Genomic DNA, 21,090 nt, shown 5'->3' with positions numbered 1-21,090 from the left:
GCTTTGTGCAAGGCTGCTGGGTCGAGACATCTCGCTGCTGCCGCACTGCCAGGGGAAGTAGCAGCAATGTTTCTCTGAGGCCACATTACAGAATTGTGGCCTAGAAAACCTCTAGCCTCTGACAAAGTGGTGATCTGCTTCCTGTGCCGTGTATGTGGGCAGGCAGGAGATAAAGCACGCATGCAGTAGAGGACTGGGAATGCTTGCTAAGACATGCTTCTTCCATTCCAACTGCACTGGAGAACACAGTAGCTGCATTCCCTGAGAGTAAACTGGTATGTTTTCAAAGAGCAGGGGCTGAAAAGCAGAGGGAAAAATGCTCCTTCCACACAAACTGTAAGGGTAGGCTTTTTTTCTAGGTGAGTCTAGTAGTAAGTATTACACATGTAAAAGCCTGTGAGGACGGCTGCTCCCTAAGTATTCTAGACAGCATCATAAAGCTGACAACCTATACAAATCTGTAGAAAAATAATCTGTCACCCAAGTTATAGCTACAGATAAAAGTACTGGCAACAAATGACATCTCCCACGATCATACAGAGCTGACAGAACAGACGCAGACCAAGCTCTGGTTTCCAAGGAAGGGTCACTTGGAACTACAGAAAACCTGCAAGGAATGCGGAGGTGATCTTCGACTCGGGTTAAATTTGGGATTGGTGGAATATTTCAGGGAGAGAATATGGTTTGAGAAAATACTAATATCAGTACTTTGTCATCTGCAAAGGGGAGAGGGACCTTAAATTTGGACTGAAAGATTACTGACAGGTTGGAGAAAAAGAGCGAGCTTTCAACAGGAGCAAACCGAGCAAGATGCGCTCGCTTGATTACACCCTGTGTGGGTACTCTGAGGTGGATCTTTTGCACAGGTGTGTTCTGCTGAGTAGCCATCTAGGAGTGAATTTCGAGGTTACAGGGTATACATCTGGTCTACTTCAGTAGAGTCTGTCACGCAGCTCTCCAAAGGGTTGTAGCCATGTACAGTCCCACGAGAAGATGTGCGAGAGTGAGCATCGCTTCATATCTCGGCCACCAGTCGATATTGCCAGGTTTTAAATGTTCAGCCATTCTGCTGGACATGAGCCATTATATTATTTTGCATTTCCCTGATGCCTAAGGGTAGAGCCCCTTTCATACTGATACCTCATTTAGGTGTTTTGTGACATTTACCTTCTAGTCCCTTGCCCATTTTTGTGTTTCTGATTGGTAGTTCCTTATGCTAATGACAAGGCTGTTATTGGACATATGTATTGCAAGTATCTCCCTGCCTGTGGCCAGGATTTTCACCATCTTTAATAGCATCTTTGGTGACCATGGATCTTTAGTGGAGTCCACACTATCAGTCTTTTCTATTATGGTTCTGTTTTCACGGCTTCAGAATCACTGCCTAGCCTAGCAGCAGAGTGTACTGATACAGTAATGGCCCAACCCCTGTGCAGCGTGGCCCTGCCATTCCCCATCCAGAGACGAGCACGTTTGCCCTGCTCTTCAGTCTCCAACGGCCACGTGACTCGTTCTAGTCAAGCAGATTCAGAGGCAGTCTTGGACGACGTCAGAGACTGAGACTGCCCTCGGGAGGCCTTTGGCACTAACTCATGTCTGTCAGGGCGTAAATCGGGATAAACTCCGGCCTGCTGGAGGATGAGAGGCCTTCCAGAGTCAGGGGCATCGCAGCCACCAGCCAGCGAGCCAGGCACTTGCATGAGGCCAGCTCCCGGTGACTGCAGACTCATGAGTGACCCCAGGCAAATTTAGAAGCAACTCCCAGCCAACACGTGGATTCATCCTTCACTGGAAATATGGATTACAAGTATTTCTTCTCTGTTGTTTTAAGCCATTAAATTTTAGACCAAAAGCTACTGGTTTTTACAGCAAAAGGTAACTATAAAATAGGAAAATAAATATATAAATGGAAAAAACATAAGATATCTACAGATAAATCTAAGATACAGATCTCCACACAGGAAACCTTAGGTATTACAGAGAGAAATTAAAGGCCACCAAATAAATGAGACTATACAATGTGTATGATTCAGAAGACTCAATATTGAAAAGATGTCGTTTCCCCCATAAAATGACCTGTAGATTTAATGCAATCTCATTTAAAATCTCAGTATATTCATAGAAATTGACAGGCTGATTCTAAAATTTTTATGCAAATACTAACAGCTGATAATAGGGTAAACTGTTTTCTTGAATATAGATCAGCAAACCGGTTTTCAGGTTGTATATGGCCCACTGCCTCTTTTTGTACATAAAGTGTTTTTGGAACACAGCCATCCTGTTTGTATAGATATGGCCTGTGGTTCCTTTTGCAGCACAGAACCCGAAACTTGGAGCAGAGTCTGGAGGGTTTGCAAAGCTGAAAACACTATCTGGTCTTTGCTACAAGCCTCACCAAACCTTGTCTTGGAAGAGCAATGACAAAGTTTGAGGACTTAGATTTCTAACCAGAAGGCCTATTAAAAATCTCAAAACTGAGTTGTACTGGCAAAATAAACAGACTAACAGAATACAATGGAGAGTACAACCCAAGATGTACACATGTATAAATGCAGAACATACAGCAAAGGTGCAGCATTGCGACGCAGGCGGCAAAGAACAGACTTCTCAACAAATTGTGCTAAAACAACAAATTTTGTACGGGGACAAAAGTGAACCTAGATTCCTTCTCATTCTGTCTCTTCTCTTTATCTAACGCCAAGGATTTTCTTACCATGAAGTTTTCCTCCTCTATTGGTTCTTGGTTACATATTTTTTGGAATTATCCTGTGTTCTAAGCTCACAGGCGAAGGCTTGTCCTGTTTACCAGGACCCCAGCACCCTGGCAGGAACAGGGTGATTTCTGCCTCCCCAGTCCCTGACCAGAAGCCTCTGCTGCCTGGGGCCTTGGCCTTTCTGCCCATGATGAACCCAAGAACACGAGTGTCCCAGGAGGACTCTGTGCAGGCTGTGGGGCGCAGGCCTCAGCAGTTCTCTTTCCTTCCGGGTCCTGGCCTTCAACACCTCACACCTCACCCCATCTTCCCAGCCCAGTGACACCACTGGGTACAAACTCCAAGCTATAACTTTTGATTCAGCCTCTGTGTCCAGGAATATGAATGAGCAAATTCCTCCAGGATAATCCATGGGGTGACTGGGGGGCTCACTTCAGTGCCTTTCTCCAACTCCCCAAGTCCCGGCTGGTAACATTCAGCTTCTCTAACTGTCCTGGGAATCTTACACACCCAGGTCTGTCACACCCAGAAACTGAACCTCACCAGTTAATCCACCTTTCTTTGAGCCTTGAGTCAAGAAAAGACGTGAGAAGACATACATACCAGATGGTCTGTGCAGGCTACCTGCTGTGTCTCAGGCGCTCTGCAGGCCAGTGGGCAGCATGGGACTTCGTGGTTCGGGCTTCTAACAGAAAAAAATATATGTTGAGTAGTGCCCTCAAATTCTGTATTACAAGGTATACAGTATTAAAAGTTATATGATAATAATAAGTCAGTAAATAACTGAAATTACTTTTAAATTTATTAGTATACAAATTCTTAGACAAACTGGACCAGAGTAGTGATAACTGTGTAAACATTTTATATGAATAAAGATAATGCACAAATTCCACCATAGGTGTCAACTTGAGTTTTGCCGATACAAAGAAATCTGCTGATAGCTTTTGACAGTGGTGCCACCGACCATCTCTCACCAGAAAAGCTTAACATGTTTTTCTTCCGAGATGCTGTCAAGTAAATGGCCTAGAGGCTGGAGCAGTCTGAGGCACTGGGATAAAAGGAACATAAGGTCAACGAGATTGCTTTTGAAATAACTAAGATGTCTAATTTTAATTCTTTGTAGAACATTGAGCTACAATTGAGAATTTTAAATGTCTAATACCAAAAGATTTTTGGAGTCCTTTATAAAGCTAGGTTTTGTTTTTTTTTTGCAAGTTCTAATGAAAAAGCCTTCTGATTTCTTATATTAATGATTAATAATGTCACCAAAACAGAAAGTCAAAACAACTGCTAATAAACCTGTCAAAACCCAGGAGGACCTTAACTTGCAGGCTCTTAGCTTTTACGTCAACTGGGAAATTCTGTGGCTGTTGTGCTGTGTTCTGTACCAGGATGCTTTTAGTTGAATAAAGAAAATGCACTTTAAAAACAACTCTAGGAATAGCCCCTGGATACAGGAGACATTTAGCTTCTGCATCTATTATTCTTCGGAGATAACATGTTTGCCATTCATTACAGTCCAAAAAGAAAGAAAGAAAAAAGAACGAACCAGATCTTAAATGCATCTTGGTTTCTGTTTCACTAATTAAAACTGACACCAGTGTACTGAGAAGCGAACAGACCTGGTTCATTCTAAGTCGCCTTTATTAAATTGACCAGAAGGGAAGCACAGCGTTCACTTCCCCATCTGACATTAGACGAAGGTCAGGTGTAGGTTGTGAAATTTCCAGTAAAAATCAAAACGAAGGGTATTCTGCATGGAAATGGAGCATCACAGGCCCTTAGGAGCTATTGTGCTTTCATTAGGAAACTGTCCCATGGGTGCATCTGGTGATACTGAGCGTATCCTGCTGTGTCCCACAGAGTCGGACCGACTTGGAGATGAAAATGTGTATGTCTACAGCTAATGCCAGAATCTGTCCATTTTTAAGTCTGTTTTATATGACTAGGCTGTTATGAATTTCATTGTGTATTACACAAGTACTATATTGTAACTTACTATTACTTATTTCTTAGTGGTTAGACAATTGTAAAAGGACATTTGGTGCCAAAGAAGACATATATAGGATAAACACAGATGCACAAGTAAGTTTCTTGTTTTGTTTGTATTTCTGTATCTGGGAAAACCATGTGTATGTTCAGATGTCCTTATCTGATAGTCCTAGAGATAAAGACATGTGTGAAATTTGTCATTGATTATCAGAACAATCTTTATAAAAGTTAGGCTCAATAACGAAAAATTTACTTTAATAAAAATGATCAGTTTGTGACTGAAGCTTAGTAACACTCTGCAGATAAGCTTGATGGGTATCTGGGCAGTCCAGGTCAGCTTTTAGTTGCATCTGCTTCTTAAAATCCAAACCGTCCTGCGTTAGCGCTATGAAGATGGACAGTCTGGTCGGGAAAGCCGACCCAAGAGCAACGCAGCGGATGCTCCGGTTGGCCTCCCCAGAGGTGAAATCTGACCGGTTAAGTCATGTTTTCTCCAGTGTAGAGTTCAGTGAAAGATTTAATGATCTATTTACTGTAGGAATTGAGGATTACAACCTATAAATTATTCTAATGGAGATGCAACGTCCTGTGAGGAAAATGCATCATCAACTACAGAGTTACCGCCATTTGGCTTTAGAATGCCAATCTTGTTCAACTTCAGTTACACTCTAGTCCTGTAAAAGTAATACTATTGTATTCGTCCAAGAATTTGAACTTTTAGAAAAACCAAGATGTGGAAAAAATAGTGCTAAGTGACCTATTTCAGGCTGTGCTAGTGGCATGCCACACTCCTACCCTTACACCTTGGTTATGTAGATACTCTATCATCCCCATTTTGAAGATGAAGGAACGGAGGCTCAGAGAAGTTTACTTACTAGTTTTAGATAAACAGGAGCACCAAGACTCCAACTAGGCAGGCTTGCTACAAATCCTGTACCGTCTCAGAAACTGTCAAGTCATCTTGTAAAGACATGAAGCAGTGTACCAAATTACCCCAGCCTAGGATTAGCTCCTTTGGTTCCACAGCATTTTGCCAGTGTTTTGCACTTGGGCAAGTAGTGTACCTCTTTTCCTGCATAAAGTACGTGGTTATACTAAGTGACCTCCAAGACTCAAGCCAACTGACAGAGCTTGAGCTTTTCTAAGTGAAAACTGAACACTATACATTTAAGACTGACTTTCAAATAAAATAAATCTTACAAAAGGAAGAGTTACACAGAGAAAGAGAGAGAGGGAGAGAGACTTCCAGCCTTTGGTTTACTCCCCAGATGGCCACAATGGCCTGAGCTGGGCCAGATCAAAGCCAGGAGCTTCTTCCAGGTCTCCCATGTCGATGGCAAAGGCCCAAACACTTGGGCCTTCTGCTGCTGCTTTTCTCAGGCTGTTAGCAGGGAGCTAGATTGGAAGTGGAGCAGCAGGGACACAACTGGCACCCAATGGGATGCCAGTGTGGCAGGCAGCGGCTTTACCCGCTACACCATAATGCTGGCGCCAAGACTATTTCTTACCTCACCCTTCAGGTTCAGCTTCTCTTGTTTGGAGATCCCTCTTACACTACACTTTACTCTCCGTCCCTGTATAGTCTTTTACATACAGTATGTATTGAATGAGTAAATGCAGAGGACGCCCATGCCAGTGTCAATAGACTTAACAGCAACTATCTAAAATATGTATCTTCACCTAGTCACTTAGTATCTGTGAGATGAATGTTTGGTAGTTCAGACCTATAGAATTTTAATGACACTTTTGCTATTTCTTACAATTGTGATGATAACAATGTCAAAAGAAGTGAGAAAAGCATTTGACTCAAATTATTAATTTCCATGTGAAATAAACTGTATAAAAACCAAACCTCAGAAATTTAGGTATGCTAACATGCTTGACATCATAGTGTGCCCAGCTAATGTTTACTGCATGGCTGTCCATACCTGTGATGGTAAATGGTGTGGCGCTAAGTTCACCTTTGCTTAGCAAATCCTTTCCAGATAGGAATAAATGTAACAAACAGTCCTTCAGAGGAATCTATTTAGAAAAGCAGGCTTAAGAATGACTTTTAGAAACTATATTGACATTGTACCAATTGCTGTTTAATTACAAGCCATTCAGCATTTAATGAGACCAGGTTCAAGTTGCTGTAGTTGCAGTAATTTTTAAGGTAGTCCATACATGAGATGTTTCACTATGTGTTTTTAGATACAGTATCTTCTTTGATTGAAACCTGGGTACATTTCTGTAACTCATTACATGAGTTACAACTGGAGTGGCAGTTAAAGTAACACATCTGTTTGGATATTCTGTCCTGCGACTCTACACCAAATAGGACAACCTGGGATAGTAAAGGAGTGGGAAGCCTGGTTGAGCCATACCAGAGATCTTCTTAGAGGCTAAATATTTATTATTAAAATTATAAGCCAATTCTTCTTTGAGAAAGAATGATAATTCATTTGTCTTATTTTCCAGTAAGTTTTCCACTTTACTAATGGAAATTTTATTACAGTTGATTTTTTTTTTAAGTTTAAAAACCTAGTTAAAATACTGTAGCTAAATTTCTCAAGATTACATGAATTCAGTTTTACTCTTTTTGGGGTGTATATAGAAATAACAGTAACCTAAATGTAATCTAGCTATTATTTGACAAAGAATTAAACACCCTAAACTGTTCCAGTAAATGTCTAAAAAGTTGTATTCTGGAAATAACAGCATTTTCTTTGGGGTGTAAATGTATGTTCTTCTGTTTGCCTGGGACATCTGTGACCCTGGTTAAAATGATTTCTTACACTAATTCTTGGTCTTTTTCTTCTTTTGTATTTTTTGTGACCTGATCACCTCTTGCTTAGCAAATGGAAATTCTAGCAGTAAGTGACCTGTCTTGATTTATAGACTACTTACCCTTGCCAGACAACCTGGTTTTCATCTGCCATTTGTCCATTCGTGACCTAGCAATGTTTCATCATGGACTACTTTCAAAGTAGTGTGAGCTTCAGTTTCTCATAGCCCTAATCCATGAAATGTTGGTTTTATAAAAATAAGATAGTACGTATGTACAACTAGCAGTCACCTTTTTCTACAACTAACATATCTCCTTTTAAATTTCTTAATTAAAAAAAAAATCAATTTGCACATGTTAATTTCAGTGTCTCATTTCAATGAGATTACTATGTAGTTTTCTTTAGAAAGCTTTGACTTAGACCAACTCTTCTTACATTTTAGGTTAAGAGATTATCTATCCACTTTCACTTTGCTTTCTCAAGCTCTTTTTGATAAATGCAATGAGATCTACATATCAATGGGGGCGAAAGTCTATGCATTCGTAAATTTCTTCCATTATGAATTTTAAGTTATGGAGTCCCTTTTAAAGTACTCCATATATTGCTTATGTGAAAATGTGCCTAACCCTGCGAACGAATTACGTAACCAACAATGATCCTATTTTAACACCCATCTTCAAAGCATCTTTCATATGCCTCTCATCAGCTTCACTGTATTAACTTGCTTACTGCAGAAAAATAAATGCCAAGGCTATTTTGACATAATTATTTATAAATTTTTACTTGGAAATAATGCTGTCTAGTCAAGTTGCATGGAAAATAACACCTAAATGTAATGTAATGTTATTTATTTCTAGGAGCTGGAGCTCTGCCGAAGGTTATACAAATTGCATTTTCAATTGCTGCTTCTGTTCCAGGCCTACTGTAAACTTATCAATCAAGTAAATACAATTAAAAATGAAGCAGAGGTAAATATTCAGTTGTACTAAGCCTCAGTAGCTGGTTCTAGAAAATTTAGAACGGCATGCATGTTTTCCTTGTTAGAAGAGGTTAAGTCTGAAGGCACAGCGAATCCTTTCTAAGCTGAGGAATTACCTTTGGAAGCAGTGTGCACCGTGGGGAGGTTAGGAAGGAGGACAGCAGCCATCCAGCAGCAGTGATAGGTCAGCTGCAATCAAAAGTCAAGTACAGCACATTAGTTCCAGAGATGGAAAAATATTATAGTACCCTTAACATCTCAACCACATTATTCCTGTAAGTCCTATTAATGCGTTCAAGAATAATATGTTCAAGTTACTTGAATGCTGGAAATCAATTAACATAAAAGTTCAAAGGTAGTGTGGCTTTGGTCTTTTCTTCCCCCTTGTCATCTGCCAGTACTAAAACTGGGGAAATAATTTAATTTAAAAAAATTAGAAATGGTTAATTCTGTAAAAAGTATGTATGTACATACACATACGTGTATGTGCACAAATATACATGTGTACACAGGAATTTCAAATAGTTTGTGGGAAAAGCATATTATCTTTGTTTCATTTTCCTTGAACTTTTTAAAATCGTGTGTGTGTGTGTGTGTGTGTATAAAATACGATAAAGTTTTCATGGGGTGGGCCTCATGGTAGAGGTGTTAAGTCACCATTTGGGACACCCACATCCCATATCGGAGTGCTAGTAAAGGTCCTGGCTGTTCCACTTCCAGTCCAGCTTCCTGCTGATGCACCTGGGAAGGTAGCAATGGCGGCTCAACTACTTGAGTCCCTACCACCCTCCCAGGAGACCCACATGGAGGTCGTAGGTTCCTGGCTTTGGTCTGGCCCAGCCCTGGCTATTATGAAGCTGCAAATGGAAGATCTGTCTTCCATGCCTTTTAAATAAGTAAAAATGAATATATTTTTCAAGAAGTTTCCATAATCCCCCCATTAACAGTAAATCTATTTTTACTATGTAAATATGTAATCACGTGTTAAAACATTTATTACAACTTAGGTCTGTATCAAGAATAATCTTAAAACAACTGTTTGATGCCTGAAATTATGTGTTCCTAAATGTTAATTGCCCTTTTTTTTAAAAAGATGTATTTGAGAGTCAGAGTTACAGAGGAGGGAGAAATACAGAGACAGATGAGAGATCTTCCATCTGCTGGTTTACTCTCCTGATGGCCGCAACGGCCAATGCCAAGCCAGGAGCTTCCTCTGGGTCTCTCCCCGTGGTGCAGGGGCCCAAGCACTCATGCCATCCTCTGCTGCCTTTCCAGGCCACCAGGACACGAACCTGAACCCATATGGGACACTGGCATTGCAGGCAGCAACTTAACCCTCTATGACAACATGCTGGCCCCACTTTTAACATTTTAAAATAATCTTTACAAGGGAAAATGCCACTGGCATCAGGCGTGCCCTCATAGCCACTTCCTTGCTCTGTGGCCCTGGACACAGGCCAGCTCCTTACCATTGCGCGTGTTTCAGGTCATCAACATGTCCGAGGAACTCGCCCAGCTGGAAAGTATCCTCAAAGAAGCCGAGTCTGCTTCAGAACACGAAGAAATTGACATCTCCAAAGCGGCACAAACGACCATTGAAACCGCCATTCATTCTTTAATCGAAACTTTGAAAAATAAGGAATTCATATCAGCTGTAGCCCAAGTCAAAGCTTTCAGGTAACGTGTGAGGGGCCGTAAAGACAGCTCCTGGGTAACTAGCCTGGACCTGCCCCCGCGCTGGGCCCCGGCTCTGGCTGGTCCCACGTCCTGTCGCTGCGGAAGGAGGACATGACCGTTTCCCCACAGTTAGCACTTTGCCACCACCAGTCTTAGGCTTGTCTCCCTCTCGCGGGGAACTCCAAGTGATGCATTTGCTCAAATCAGAGGTCGGTTGTTCACAAGCAGGCTGTGTTGGGATGGTCACTTAAAATGCAGTCGGTCTTCAGGCTCCCGTCTCAGCACTTGACCCATGCCCTGTCTTTCAGGTCCCTGTGGCCCAACGACATCTTTGGTGGCTGTGAAGACGACGCTGTGCAGACGCTGCTGCACATCTACTTCCATCATCAGACGCTGGGCCACACTGGAAGCTTCGCCGTCATCGGCTCCAACCTGGACATGTCGGAAGCCAACTACAAACTGATGGAACTCAATCTGGAAATAAGAGAGTCTCTCCGTATGGTGCAGTCATACCAACTCCTAGCACAGGCCAGACCCAACATGGGAAGTATGGCGCGCACTGGATTCTGAGCAACTTCAGGCGTTTACTGAAGAGGACTAAGAATAGTAAGCAAGCACCTTTTACGAACCCTTGCGATTCACTGATGTTTCTCTTTTCTGGCGGCATCCACAGTTATAAGGCCAAACTGTACGAAAAACAAGGATCTGGAGAAGGAAAACTCCAGCAGCTGCCAGCACTTCCCACAGTAACTACATGAAGATGGAATTTTTAGATTAACCCATGTGAAAACAAAAGGGCTAAAAGTGATGCACACAAATAACATTACTTTCTGGAGAAAGCAAAGGATTCCAGAAGTGTTTGCAATAATGGCCTCTAATACTGAGACATCGGAAAGCAGGTGAAATGAGGCTGAAATAAGGCTGGTTCGTTTTAGCCGAAGACCTGCAAAGCTGCTTGGGTTTCTAGCAGTCACAGACGTAACCCTCACTTGATGCTTACTCGCCTCCATGAACATCCATTTGGATAGATGTACACAGAAGACTTATTTGCAAAAACCATTGATTTTTCATTATGTGGGTTGAGGAATTGGGGTGTTTTTGTTCTGGTTTTTTTTTTTTTTTGGTCTGTATAAGGAATTACGTGTGTGTGTGTATGTGTGTGTGAGAGAGAGGGAGAGAGAGTTGGGCTGTATGGACATGTGACAGTCATATTTTCAAGGCGTGGATGTTTGGTGATAACGTCTCAGAGCATGCCTAAAAGAGCACTGCAAGATTATTTTTGAAGAAATTTTATTTTATTAGATCTAACTCTTCATAGTGTGTAAATGTTAGAACATTTTAATAATATTTTAAAACTGGGCTTTCCCGGTATTTCAGAAAGAAATAATATATCTGTTAACGTTATTGGAATGCTGCTCAGTCCTCTGATCAGTGCTTCTGTTACTGTTGTCGATAACTAACCAAAGTAGATGCCTGCAGAGACTTTAAAGTGTAAAATAAAGGTGTACGCTGCCCGTCAGCCGTTCTCATCACAACAGTTAACTTATTCTAGCCCATAATTATTATAGAAACTGTATAGACTAAAAACCAGTATTTTCTTGTACATTTGTGCCATGCACTGTTATACAAGAACAGGTGTACAGAGCTAAAGAAAAAATTGTGGTCATTGACAGAATATACGACTTGCAGGCTCCGAGGTCTGCGGAATTCCAGAAAAGAGATGCAAATGCATTTTTATATGTTGATTCAGGACTCATGTGTTTCACCTGAAAGGAACCCGGGGCTATGGGGAAAATGAAAGGAAGCCTGAAGACTGACTACCAAAACATGCAATATACTCACTCACTGTCTACGTCTGGCGCTTAACAGGAACTGGATTCTCTGACCTTTTTTAAATAGCATTTTGTAAAAGAAATGAATGTAGTCCCACAACTCCTCTGATTTGAAAGGAACACCTTGTATTTTTTATATGCATCTCTTATCCACTGTGACTTTTCTTTTTAAACTGGGCTCTGTGACTCCAGAGTTTAGAATGTAGAAATGAAATGCTTGGCTTTGCCTTTTCCTGGGGGCGTGGACCCTGCCAGAAATGTAATTCTGCTCAAGTGCATTAATTGAAGGCACTGTGCACGCCGTTGGACTGCTGACCATAGTCATGCTCCCCGTAAGATTCCGTAACTGGTCACGGCACATTCGTAATCACTGTATTTTTTGACCCTGATAAAAACAATTATTTTGATGGTGTTCTGGTACTGTAAATGGTGTCCTTTAAATTATTTAATAACTTTTGGGTGTGGGGCAGGAACAGAGGGATGGTGTCCAGAGACACACCACACTTTACATCCTATCTTACTATCCCCTATTTTTCTCACCCTCCTTACATCCTTTTTGTTAAAAATAAAAAGCATTGTAGCTGTTGGTTTATGTTGCATTTTTGAAAAAGAATGAATCCACATAGTGTGCCTCAGCTTTCAAATGTTACCTTCATTCTTCTTAAATGTAACAACAAAATTCAACTCCCCAAACCAAACCTCTCGGACAGTTGAGGATCGCTTTTTGCATGTATTTGTCTAACTAAATCCGACAGTAACATAGAACAAATACGCCTGCAGAAGGCAAAGTGCAAATCCATTAGGACTGTCCTGTTGTACCTGGGCTTTCTGCACACCTATGCGTGAATCCAAAGTTAGCACTACTAGTAAGACACGTCCAATGACTAGTGTGTCTTCTCATTTAGTTCCACACAGAGGCCAGCTCTTGCTATTTACCACCTTTCTCTTTTGGCCACGAAGTTGTCAAATAACAGCAAAGGAAGAGGACTTTCCGGTGCTGTGAGACCGGGGTGTGGGACTCACTCCCCGTCTCGTGGAGGACACTCACCAAGCCAGAACGCGGTTCCTCCTGCAGTTCTGGGAGTGACGAGCGCCCGGCCACGGCACCGCCACTGCCGAGGGAGAGGAGACAAAATGCGAGTCAACGTTGTGCTCCTTTCACAGAGTCTGTCTCCGGTTCTCAGTCACCCATGGTCACTGTAGGAAACAGGTGACACGGAGAAGGCTCGCATCCTGTTCCCGTGCCCAGAGAGGACATTTTGGGGTACCTCCCTGTAGCCCCTCTCAGACTTGACGTCTTAGGAATCGCCGATTCTACGCGTGCCTGGTTTGTCTGTACCTTGTTGCTACGATGCTGTCACTGCCACCCTGTTCAGTAGCTGAATGTCTGCTAACCCTAAAAGGCACACTTTGACCCTTGTGTTCCCCAACCATAAAAACAGGGTGGACTGCCCCGCGGGGTAGATTAATGGCAAACAGTGTTGAAGAATGACGTAACCAGCCAGTAACAGCCAGTGGATTTCTCTCATCGCTGGTCCTTGTCTCTAGTTGCTCCATTTATTCAGCAAATGCCTATTGACCACACATACCACAAGTACCACTTGCACACCAGGGGAGGCAAATTAACCTCTTAGCCTTGCACCACCCAAGTCAATGGCAATGTCAGCACAGGTGAAAACATCCCCTCCTCATTCCCAGTGCTCCAGTCATTTCCCATTGGCCCCACCACCACTTCATGTGGACTCTGAAAGTCTCCCGGCTTGCTTACAGGTATCCTGTATAGATGTGGTTGTTTTTAACAATGAATCGGATTGTCACAGGCCCTACTACCAACACCACACCTTTAGAACCTTTCAGTGGTTTCTCATGGTGACTAGATAAAAAAACTAATCCTCTGAGCAAGGCCTAAGCAATGGCCCTACTACTTTTAGCTACTACTGTGGCCACCTGGGTTCTCTACCACAGGGCCTTTGCATGTGTTGCCCAAGTCTGGACTATTTCCCTGTCCCATCTTCACCTAACTCGGGCTGCAGCTCAGCTGCATTCTTGTAAGGCAGGCCCTCCCTGGCCTCCCAAAGTCAAGCCTATTTAGTGTAGGCTCTTAAGTAGGCCTTGCACAGCTCGTGTCAACTCCCACTTCACTTTCCTCATGCAAGAGGTAGTGTTCATCTAGCCCCTACACTGGAAGCTCCTTGAGGAAAGGGGCCCCATCGAAGCCAACTGAACCCAGCAGCTCATGCTCGATTTCATAGTGGGGTGCTTGTTTCAGTACGTCACCCAAGAGTGAGTAGGCGCGGGGGCCCGGGAGGCTGCACTGTGACCAGCAGCACCTAGGGAGACCTCAGCCTGCAGCTCTCGCAGCCCCTTTGGCTGCAATGGCCAAGGTGTCTACAGACACTTCTGGTGCCTTCTAGGTGACCTTGGATGGCACGGTTAGCACCCAGCGGCAGCTGCGACTCCTATCATGAAGCCGGCAGTCCCTCCAGTCTTCTCAGAAGCACCCATGGCTGTGAGTGCCGCCCAAAGCAGGGTGCCGGCAGTGGACCCTGTGTTGTGGGGTCGTTTAGGAACACTAGCTAGGTGCAGGCCCAAGGAGAACCGAACGACTGATGTTCAGTCGATAGAGGCTGAACACGGTCTCTGACCCGAGACCCTTTTTTTTTTTTTTTTTTTTTTTTTGACAGGCAGAGTGGACAGTGAGAGAGAGAGACAGAGAAAGGTCTTCCTTTTGCCGTTGGTTCACCCTCCAATGGCCGCCGCGGCCGGCGCGCTGCGGCCGGCACACCACGCCGATCCGATGGCAGGAGCCAGGAGCCAGGTGCTTTTCCTGGTCTCCCATGGGGTGCAGGGCCCAAGCACCTGGGCCATCCTCCACTGCACTCCCTGGCCACAGCAGAGAGCTGGCCTGGAAGAGGGGCAACCGGGACAGAATCCGGCGCCCCGACCGGGACTAGAACCCGGTGTGCCGGCGCCGCTAGGCGGAGGATTAGCCTAGTGAGCCGCGGCGCCGGCCTCTGACCCGAGACCCTTAAACACAACTCAGGAGGCCCAATTCTACAAGCTGGGGGGCGGGGGCGGCCCGGGGAGTTTGTTACCATCTGAAGTGCACTTGAGGCTTCATTCAACCTCCTAAGCTGCAGAGGGCAACCTGCGCCAGCCTGGGAAGCTGCAACTAGGCGAGTGCTCCTAGCCCTCTTCCCCGACTGTTTGCACTGCAGCTGACTGCCACTCCCTCCCCACCCCCCACCCCCCACCCCCAGCCACTCACTGCCCACGATGGGTTGCCTTCAGCAGCCTCCTCCCATCCCAAGGAATGCACTGGCTCTACTTCCCCAGGTGCGGCCAGGAGAGGCTCCCAAGTTGCAACCCTACAGACCTACCTGGGACTTCAAATACATGCATACTAGATATCCTTAGGAAGTTCATGGAAAGACATTTTAAGCTACAGATTTTAAAGTTTTGCTCCAAAGTAAACTTAAAAAAAAAAAAAAAAAAAAAAAACCCTATCTTTGAAAGGCAGAAGAGAGGGAGGGAGAGAGGAAAGGAGTTGGGGGTAGGGGGCAGACAGAATCTTCCATCTGCTGGTTCACTCCCCCAAAAAGGCCACAACAGCCAGGGCTAGGCCAGGCCACAGCCAGGAACCTGGAACTCCATCCAGGTCTCCCACATGGGTGCCAGGGGCCCGGGGACTCGGGTCATCATCTGCTTTCTCAGGAGCACGAGCAGGGAGCTGGATCAGAAGCTGAGCAGCCGGGACTACACGGGCGCCGAGAGGGGACGCTGGCACGGCAGACGGTGGCTCAACCCGCAGCAACACGGCATCTGCCCCAAAGTCTCTTTTCCTTCCATTTTCCCCACGAGGTTTTTGAAGCACCCTGTCTGCAGGCCTCCAGTTTCCGCAGCATTAACCTAGCTCAGAGGCTGGCCTGTGACACATCAACCAACGCGCAAGTGCCAGGCCAGACTCGCAGCCCGCGACGAGCCCTCCGCAGACTTTTAGAGGACGTGGGATTCTATGCAGTCTGTAGATCGTTTTGCAATACCTTTATTTGGAGGCTCTGTCAAAACATACTGCCTTTGGAAGTACTGTGAGGGAGGGGGAGCCCAGGAGGACGCCCCGGGCCTGCCCCGCAGCACGCCGCAGCCCGGCCTGCTCTGCACTGTCTCAGATGATGTACTTGAAGCTGAACGTGCTGTCACAGGATAGGCGTTTGCCTTTGCATCGCCCACACAAGTCTTGACGATGGGGCCGCTTAGGGTCCACGTGGCGAAGTTTCACCGGGCAGGAACACCTCGTACGTTTGCAACTCTGGAAAAGTCCAAGTGAGAAGTAGGCCGAGAAGCCCCTGGCAAGGCCCCGGCCATCCCCATCCGCGCACACCTGCGTTTTGTCTGTCTACACTCCCGCGGCCCTGGCAGCCACACGGTTAGGAACTGAGGGTGCTAACCGTGCTGGAAGGGTGCTACACAGCACTGGATTCGATTCTGAATCGTGAGCTTTGTTTTCAAATGGCTTGGTAAGAGGACATTTTTCCTCCTGCATTTGAAGTGCATAGAAAGGAGAACAAGCAAGCAGGGGAGGATTGACGGAGCGGGTAAGGTACCCTTGAGAAGGGTGCCCCACAGTGACCCGCAACGGTTCTCCCTTGCTTTCTCCCCACCCACCCCAGGCAACATTAACACCCAACAGCCAACAGGACACAAGTGCACTGATCAGGCTGCTTCAGCTGGCGCCTCAGCTCCCATTAGCTGCATGACAACTGTAGTCACTTCCTGCCCTGTGAAGACCATGCCAAGCCCTCAGCACACTGCTTAGTTAAAAGCAAGCAAGCAGGGGCCGGCGCTGTGGCTTAGCCAGTAGAGCCACCCTTGATGCCGGCATCCCGCATCCCACGTGGGCACCAGTTCAAGTCCGGGTTGCTCCACTTCCAATCCAGCTCCCTGCTAACACACCAGCGAAAGCAGCACGTGATGACCCAAGTGCTTGGGTCCCTGCACCCACATGGGAGACCTGCAAGAAGCTCCTGGCTTGTGCCTGGCCCAGCCTACACTGTTGTGGCCATCTGGAGAGGATGGAAGACCTCTCTCCCTCCCCTCCCCCACCCTTTCAAGTAAGGAAGTTTTAAAAAAGCAATAGGTTATGAATTAACCCCATAAAGTTAGACAGCTTGGATTTATCTGAAAACAAGTTGTCCCTTTGTGAGCAGTTAGGTAAGGATGACAGTTTAAGCCCTGCATTTACACGAAGTACTCACAACTCAGCCAAATGCTTTTAGTGAACACTCATTCCAAACAGCCAGCCTGCACCACTTCACCACAGTAGGGAATTATCCTTTTTTTAAAGGACATTAGACTGAACAGCAGGGAAGCTGAACTTTCATGCATACTGCTATTGAGATCACAGTTGAAAAAGTTAACATGCCCATGAGGGCAGGGGCAGAAGGAAGTTAATACCAAGGCCTCAGTTTGATTGTGTATTATTTCTACAATGCTAGCAAGAATAAAAAAATCTAAAGTCAGGGGCCGGTGCTGTAGGGTACTAAGTTAAGCCTCCACCCACAGCACTGGCATCCCATATGGGCACTGGTTCATGTCCCAGCTGCTCCAGTTCTGATCCAGCTCTCTGCTACGGCCTGGGAAAATAGAAGATGGCGGCCCAAGTACTTGGGCCCCTGCACCTGCATGGGAGACCTGGATGAAGCAGCTGATCCTGGCCTTGATCAGCCCAGCTCCACTGTTGCTGCCATTTGAGGAGTCAACCAGTGAATGGAAGACCTCTGTCTCTTCATCTGTGATTCCGCCTCTCAAGTAAACAAATAAAACTTTAGAACAGTGCCTAAAGCGCCGGCATCCCATATGGGCACCAGTTCGAGTCCCTGCTGCTCCTCTTCCGATCCAGCTCTCTGCTATGGCCTGGGAAAGCAGAAGATGTCTCAAGTCCTTGGGCCCTGCACCTGCTTGGAGACCTGGAAGGATCTCCTGGCTTCAGATCAGTACAGCTCCAGCCACTGCAGCTAACTGGGGAGTGAACCAGCAGATGGAAGACCTCTCTCTGTCTCTCCTTCTGCTTAACTCCGACTTTCATATAAGTAAAATAAATATTTAAAAAGAAAGACAAATACATCCAAGGAACTCCCAAAACCCTCTGCCAGCACCCCCACCCAGACACAAAATGCAAGCATCTGATTTACTTGGCAGGTGATGTCCTCCACGCGGTAGGGGTTGTAAGACTTCTGACAAGTTCTGCAAAACTGTTTGAAGTAAACCTGTGATGAGAAGGAGGATTAACTCACAGCGAGAGGGCCCCGATGTGCTGGCACCGAAGCCAGATGCACAGCCTGTCTTACCTTGTTTGTGCCCTGCACACACCACACATAGGCACTCTCCCAGCGGATGTTACAGTCCTTGCAGTGGTAATAGCCGTATTTCTGCTCTAGGAACTGAACAGAATTCCACAGGTTACCAACAAGACACGCGGATTGCCTGCTACCTAACACAGATAATCTCCCTCCAGCCCCTAGAGGAAAGTGGAATCAGGTTTGGGTCAGCCTCTGCCCCGCAGTGATGACGTGAGCCAATAGCTTAGTCAGGCAAATAAGCAAACAGGCCCGAAGGAGCTTGAGAATCCCACGGGGCGGCCTTCGCCCTGCAAGAGTAGCCTGCTCCTGGCGCGCGTGCTCACACCCACGGAAGCCGTGGTGCTCGAGAGGAGCAAGACTGCACCCAAGATGCTTTGCAAAGCGTTCCCTCAAGATCAAGTTCTCGGGGCTGCTGCTCAGGTTCACGGCCAGCAGGTGGACACTCGGTCAGCCACAGTCAGGATTACCCTATACTGTCGCCTCCCTACCTGCCGCCCAGGGCGCACGCAGCAAGCGGCACACAGGTTTTTAGAGTTAGGCCTTTAGAACTGCAGGTGAGCAGACTTGAATGCAGCCACGTAAGACGAAGTCACTAGGATGCCACGCGGCCTTGTATGTGTGGCCAGTCTGCGAATGAGGGCTCTGGCTCAAAACACACAGCCCTGGGACTTTTGTGGGACACAAAGACCACGCGCACGCCTTCCCGAGCAGAATCGGGTTTCTGAAAGGGAACGCTGCCTCCGGGAGGGCCTCCAGGGCCTCCAGCTTGCAGCGCGAGGCCGTTAAGGGAGAGCTTGCAGGACCCAGTAGTGCATTTAGTGGGGGAAATGGAGGCCCCGGGAGAACCGGCTCTGTCGCTGGAGAAGACACCTCCGGGTGCTCTGGAGTCCAGCACCCAACTTTGGGGTCAAGACCCGCCCCCTCTCCCCTACCCCCAGCCCGCCGGTAGGGTTTGCGCGGGCTGACTCGGGATCGACGCAAACGCGACGCCCGGGCCAGTGCGCGGAGTCCCCCCGCCGGCCGCCGCACACACGGACGCGTCCCGCGCTCAAAGTCGCGGGGTCTCTGCGTGTCCCTGGCAGCCGCGGGGCGAGGGCCGGCCGAGAACCCGGAGACCCGCAGCCCCGAGGCTCCCCCTTGCCCCAGACGGCTTCCTGGGTCGACGCAGCCTCACCTGGAAGCGCAGGCGCTCCTTGCCCGGCTCCACGACCTTCTCTCGAGCGGTCGTCGTCTCGCCTGGGTCACCGCCGTCCGGGGACCTCCCGGTCGCCAGCGGCTGCTCGGGGCTGCCGGGGGCCGCCTCGCCTCCCTGGGCCTCCCGCGGCGGCAGCCTGGGCCGGTCGGCGGGCTGCTCCCAGCTCGCGCGCACCGCGGCCTGGGCCTCGTCCTCCTCCTGAGAGCCAGGCGGCTGGGGCGCCTCCGTCGCCGACGCTTCTCCGTCCTCGGGGCCCTGGGGCCTGGCGGGCGGCAGCCCTCGCTCTCCCTCCGGCGCCCCGGGCCTCTGCTCGCCGTCCGCCTCCTCGGTCCCCTCCAGCAAGGCGGCGAGGCGGCGGGAGACCACGGACGAGTAGACGGCGACGGTGCGCGGGAAGCGCACGGGCCGCGGGGAGCTGGCCGGCTCGGGCGCCCGGCGGGCGGGCTGCGGGGAAGCCGGGGGCTCGGGGTCGCGGGCCCTGCGCGGCAGCGTGCGCCGCCCCAGCGAGCACTGCACCGAGGCGTCGCGGCGCGGGTTCACCTGCACCGCCACGTCGCGGCTGCTGGGCCTGCGGGGCCGCGGGCCGAGGCCAGGACTCACTTGCGACAGCAGGGCCATGAGCTGCGCCCGCTGGTAGCTGTCGAAGTACTCGGCGGCCGTCAGCTGCCCGTAGCCCGGGAAGGACGACGAGGCGGCGGCGGGAGGGTAGCCCCCGCCTCGGGGCCGCCAGCCGTCCCGGGCCGCAGCGCCCTTGCCCTTGGGGGCCGGCGGGTAGGGGTACGGGCACGAGTAGGGGGCGCACGCCGGGTACATGTAAGCGTCCAGCACCTCGTCCCCCAGCGCAGCCATAAGCGCAGCCTCAGTAGCTCCGCCCGCTGCCGCGCCCTAAATAGGCGGCTCGCCCGGGACTGCGGGGGCTGCCGGGCCAGGGCCCCAGAGGCCCGCGCCACCCTGCACGCCCTTCCACTCCGGCCTCTTGTCCGGAGTCCCCGCCAAGGGGCCTCTCCGCACCCAGAGCCTGGCACAGACACCCTCGGGTGACCTGGAAAGAGGCTTCCTCTGCGGTGAAGTACTGATTGGGAAGTGGGCGCGTCCCGTCCGGGGTAAGGATCCCAACGAGAGCGAATTATCGCCGATTGCAGGGCCAGGTGATCCCCATGCCCCGACTGCGCCAGGTGTCTGCGCAGCCCGGGTGCCTCCAGCTGGCGGGCGGAATGCCACAGATTGGGGACCGCTGTGGGTCTACTACCTCTTAGCTCGGTGCTCTCGGAGCTGCGGGGAGACGCCTGCCCACTGAGCCCTTCCTGCGGGTGTACGGGGCAGGCCTGGGGCACCGTTCCCTCGGCTGCTCTCTGCTCTGAGGCAAGCTCCCCTTCTCCCGCGGTGGCCAGGAGGCCTTGTTTAGCTCCGGGGTGGAGAGCGGTGCTACAAAATTCCCTCCCAAGCCACTCCTCCTACAGTAAGAGATACAGAAATATCAAAGATCCACGGGCAGGAAAACGGGTTGTCCACTGGAAACTGGCGATTCGTTACTGATGGGTACCAGATAATCAAATTCATTAATGAAATTGGCT

General features: G+C 48.0%; 2 protein-coding genes across 19 annotated transcripts in view; one reads left to right on the top strand and one right to left on the bottom strand.

The window, feature by feature from the left end:
- The window catches only part of FRYL (FRY like transcription coactivator), a 298,493-nt gene extending 285,945 nt beyond the window's left edge, over window positions 1-12,548 (top strand). For 16 of the 18 annotated variants that reach the window (XM_051831505.2, XM_070068188.1, XM_070068186.1 and 13 more), the window contains 5 exons: window positions 4,731-4,799; window positions 7,544-7,561; window positions 8,332-8,442; window positions 9,940-10,130; window positions 10,439-12,548. In XM_051831505.2, coding sequence (XP_051687465.2) covers window positions 4,731-4,799; window positions 7,544-7,561; window positions 8,332-8,442; window positions 9,940-10,130; window positions 10,439-10,700 — 651 coding nt within the window. In that variant the 3' untranslated portion in view covers window positions 10,701-12,548. The remainder of the gene's footprint in view (window positions 1-4,730; window positions 4,800-7,543; window positions 7,562-8,331; window positions 8,443-9,939; window positions 10,131-10,438) is intronic. The other 2 variants (XM_051831497.2, XM_051831485.2) reach the window with 1 other exon arrangement.
- A 2,960-nt stretch (window positions 12,549-15,508) lies between these two features.
- On the bottom strand, window positions 15,509-21,039 carry ZAR1 (zygote arrest 1). Its single transcript, XM_051831472.2, has 4 exons — window positions 19,496-21,039; window positions 18,310-18,402; window positions 18,154-18,228; window positions 15,509-16,271 (listed from the first exon to the last, which is right to left on the bottom strand). Exons 1-4 carry the CDS (start codon window positions 20,363-20,365, stop codon window positions 16,128-16,130), a joined length of 1,182 nt encoding a protein of 393 aa, XP_051687432.2. The 5' UTR covers window positions 20,366-21,039; the 3' UTR covers window positions 15,509-16,127.
- Between the last annotated feature and the right edge of the window lie 51 nt (window positions 21,040-21,090).

Source organism: Oryctolagus cuniculus, chromosome 2 (genome assembly GCF_964237555.1).
Source record: "Oryctolagus cuniculus chromosome 2, mOryCun1.1, whole genome shotgun sequence".
Lineage (NCBI taxonomy): Eukaryota > Metazoa > Chordata > Mammalia > Lagomorpha > Leporidae > Oryctolagus > Oryctolagus cuniculus.
The sequence above is the reverse complement of the archived record's forward strand: the minus strand, read 5'-3'. Positions and strand labels throughout refer to the sequence as shown.